This window comes from Trichosurus vulpecula, chromosome 3, assembly GCF_011100635.1.
Source record: "Trichosurus vulpecula isolate mTriVul1 chromosome 3, mTriVul1.pri, whole genome shotgun sequence".
NCBI classification, from domain to species: Eukaryota; Metazoa; Chordata; class Mammalia; order Diprotodontia; family Phalangeridae; genus Trichosurus; species Trichosurus vulpecula.
In genome coordinates this window covers 228,883,867-228,887,661 of record NC_050575.1, presented here as the reverse complement: position 1 = coordinate 228,887,661, position 3,795 = coordinate 228,883,867, and the positions used below count along the sequence as shown (strand labels likewise).

The following is a 3,795-nucleotide window of genomic DNA, read 5'->3' as shown; positions in this document are numbered from 1 at the left end:
ATAAATTAAAAATAAAATCAAAAGAGGAAAGATAATTGGGCCTCAGGGGAAAACAATATTTAGAACTTAAAACTTTGCTTTTAGAAAAATATTAGGCATTTCCTTTCAGTCACTGATGTCCCACTGTCTTCAGTCTAGAGATTCCAGGTATATTACTCAGAACAATGGTTTTGAATAAGTCAAATTGTTGTCATTGCATATATTATTGTCAGTTTTTCAAAAGAATTTGCCCCTGATGTCATGGTTGCAACATATACTGTTAAGAGCAGATCAAAAATAGAAATTTAATAATGTCACATAAATCTAGGTATAAGAACTAAGTCCATGCACCCTGTAGGGACTGAGTGTAGAGTAGGAAAGGATAGAAGAGTGAACTCAGATTGTGGGTTTAAAAAGCATCCAAGACAATTTTCCAGAATGGGAGAAACAGGATAGAGACTTCAAATACAAACAGAGAGTGATATAATTCTTGTCACTAAGAACAAAATACTCTGCACTTTTCCAGATGCTGCCATTTCAGCTATGAGGTGTCTTGTCCTATAACCTTCTTCACGGCTCCCAGAACATCTTTGTTCCTCAGGCTGTAAATTAAGGGATTCAGGGCTGGAGTGACAATGGTGTAGAACACAGAGAGGATATTATCTTGCTTAGGGTTGTGGTAGACACTGGGCAGGACATACATGACCATGGCAGGTCCATAATACAGCCCAACCACTGTCAGGTGGGATGAGCAAGTAAGGAGAGCTTTCTGTCTCCCCTGTGCTGAGGGCATGTGGAATACAGCAGTCAAGACTAAGGTATAGGAAGCAAGGATAGCAGAAAGGGGGACCAGAAGGAAGGTCACACCCATTGTGTATACCATGAGCTCATACTGTGAAGTGTCAGCACATGCAAGCTTTAGTAATGGAAGTATTTCACAGAAAAGGTGGTGAATCTCTTGGTTTCCACAGAAAGGAAAATGCATAGTATAGATGGTGTACACAAGGGCACTCAGAGCTGCTAAGAGCCAGGATATAGCCACCATGGACCAACAAACTGTTGGTCTCATTAAGACCATATAGTTCAAAGGGTGATGAATGGCCACATAGCGGTCATATGCCATGAAAGCCAGCAGTATATCTTCTGCACCCCCAAGTGTCAGCTCCAGAAACATCTGAAGCCCACAGCCTGTAAAAGAGATGGTGTTTTGTCCACACAGGTAATCTACCAATGTCTTGGGAGCAACAACAGATGTGAGGAGCAGGTCCATAAATGAGAGCTGGCTGAGCAAGAAGTACATGGGCACATGGAGTCTATTGTCCATAGCAATCAACAGGAGCAGAAGACCATTACTGGCCATGGCCACCAGGTACAGGAATGTGATGGCAGCACAGACAAACTCAGGGAACCTGCTATCTTGGAGAATTCCAACAAGGAAGAAACTCTTTATCAAGGTAATGTTCCAGAGTTCCATCTCACAGATTCCCCAATTTCCTGTAACCAGACAGATGCTCAGTAAGTATGTATCCAAATGACTCAGGAGTTTTCTAAGTCTCTGATAACAGAGTACATTGAAAGTGTCTTAGTGTAAAGTTGAGAATCTCCTTCTTGTACCCAGGCACCAATCTCAGAGATTATATTGAAGTAGGCTTCTGATTAATCTGCTTCCACTTTGATAGTGGAGTTGGTGGCTGACAGTACACTGATTGTTGCAATGGATAGGCATAAAAAATAAAATTAAAATCTCCCAATTAAACACCGAATTAGAAATCCAAACTTTTAAACATGATATTCATAAAACAATGTAAGAAAACCACTGAATTAATAAATATTATTAGAAGTTGTTTTTATGAGGAAAACAATAAAATAAACCATTTATTAATATGATTTAAAAAAGAAGAAAACCAAATCACTAGTACCAAAAATGAAAAGGGTGAATATATCACTAATGAAGAGGAAATTAAAGAAATTATTGGGGATTATTTTGCCCAATTATGTGCCAATAATTTTCATAATGCAAGTGAAATGGAAGAATACTTACAAAAATACAGAAAGGTGATGCACAAAAGGCAGGAACTCTCTTCAGTTTCCCTCAGAAACGATGTTCAGTAAAGCCTCTAAACAGATTCTGGAGAGACCAAAACTGTAAAAAGACAGTGAAACAATTTTCGAGCTTAAGATAACTTAGAAGGATTTCAGGAAAGGTCTGTCTCAGGTGGGTAAAAGCCCAGTACGGGTGCTGTCCAGCATAGCCAGTGGAAGGCTCTTAATCAAAGCAGAGATCAGAATGTGGGTTTCTTATATCGTGCAACTTTGCTAAAGGTGTTAATTATTTCAAGTAGTTTTTTAGTTGATTGTCTAAGATTCCCTAAGTATACCATTATATCATCTGCAAAGAATGATAGCTTTGTTTCTTCATTGTCTATTCTAGTTCCTTCAATTTCTTTTTCTTATTGATAAAGCTAACATTTCTGGTGCAAAATTGAGTAACAGCGATGATGTACAACCTTGTTTCACCCCTGATCCTATAAAATAAACCTACACAACTCATCAGCATTTCTATATATTGCCAACAAAATCCAGCAGCAAGAGATACAAAGAGGAATTCCGACATCGCGTGTGTACTCCTGTGGGTCGCTGTCTGATGTGTGCGCGAGCCCCGACTTCGCCGCCCTACAAAACATTGTCCAAGTCATTGAAGAAGCTGATGGAGGAGAACCGGGAGAAGAAGCAGCCCGAGGTGGACATGTGTGACCGCGGCATCTCCAACGTGCTGGATGTCCACCGGTTGTTTACTTTATCCCACATTACACAACTGATTCTCAGACACAACAAGCTAACGACTGCGCCTCCAAACGTGGCAGAACTGAAGAAGCTGGAAGTGCTGAATTTTTTCAGTAACCAAATGGAAGAGTTGCCCACGCAGATCAGCAGCCTCAAACTCAAACACCTGAACCTTGTTATGTACAGGCTAAATACTTTGCCCCAAGGATTTGGCTCTTTATGGCTCCTGGAGGTCCTTGACTTGACTTACAACAATTTGTATGAAAATTCTCTTCCTGGAAACTTCTTCTACCTTACCACCCTGCGTGCACTTCACCTAAGTGACGACGATTTTGAATCTTGCCGCCAGATAGTGGGAAGCTCACAAAGTTGCAGATACTTAGCCTTAGAGATAAAGACCTGACCTCATTGCCAATTGGGGAACTTACACGACTGAACTAACAACAATCAAGGGGAACCTGCTGACTGTTCTTTTCTCCGACCTTGGAAACTTGTGATTGAACTGGTCAGAAGCAGGTCTTCAAGCAGAGATTAATCCCTGGTTTACCCCATTTGCTGACCATTTCCAGGTTGGAGTGTCCCATGTCTTTTAATACATCCGTTCTGAAACATACAGATATGTCTATGGCAGATACATGCAGGCAAACCCAGAGCTTCCGAAGAAGAATAATGACAAATCAGCCGGAAACCCCTGACAGCCAAGAATAAATAATGATTTAGCGTGGACTGATGCTTTTTAGTTTCTCTCTGTCTCTGTCTCTGTCTCTGTCTCTGTCTCTGTCTCTGTCTCTCTCTCTCTCTCTCTCTCTCTCTCTCTCTCTCTCACACACACAGAAATACACACTCACACACTTTTCATGCATTCTGTTTTTAGTTCTCTAACCTCTACCCCCCCACCCCCCATTCCCTTGGCATTTTATTCCTTTCAAAAGATACTGGATTTTTGCAGATATCTGTGTCTGTGTTGTCTTATTAGAGGTGCCAAATATAGGAACTCAAGATGCATTTTGACTGCAAATTGCAAAGAAGGCT

General features: G+C 40.8%; 1 protein-coding gene and 1 pseudogene across 1 annotated transcript; one reads left to right on the top strand and one right to left on the bottom strand.

Annotated features, from left to right (window-relative positions):
- Window positions 1-520: 520 nt before the first annotated feature.
- LOC118844161 (olfactory receptor 2AG1-like) lies at window positions 521-1,453 on the bottom strand. The gene has a single exon (XM_036752006.1). The coding sequence runs from the start codon at window positions 1,451-1,453 to the stop codon at window positions 521-523; it is 933 nt and encodes a 310-aa protein (XP_036607901.1).
- A 1,170-nt stretch (window positions 1,454-2,623) lies between these two features.
- Window positions 2,624-3,475, top strand: LOC118842405 (annotated as a pseudogene).
- Window positions 3,476-3,795: the final 320 nt, after the last annotated feature.

Coding starts and splice junctions, on each gene's coding strand:
- LOC118844161 (XM_036752006.1), bottom strand. CDS start 1,453: ATGGAACTCTGGAACATTACCTTGATAAAGAGTTTCTTCCTTGTTGGA.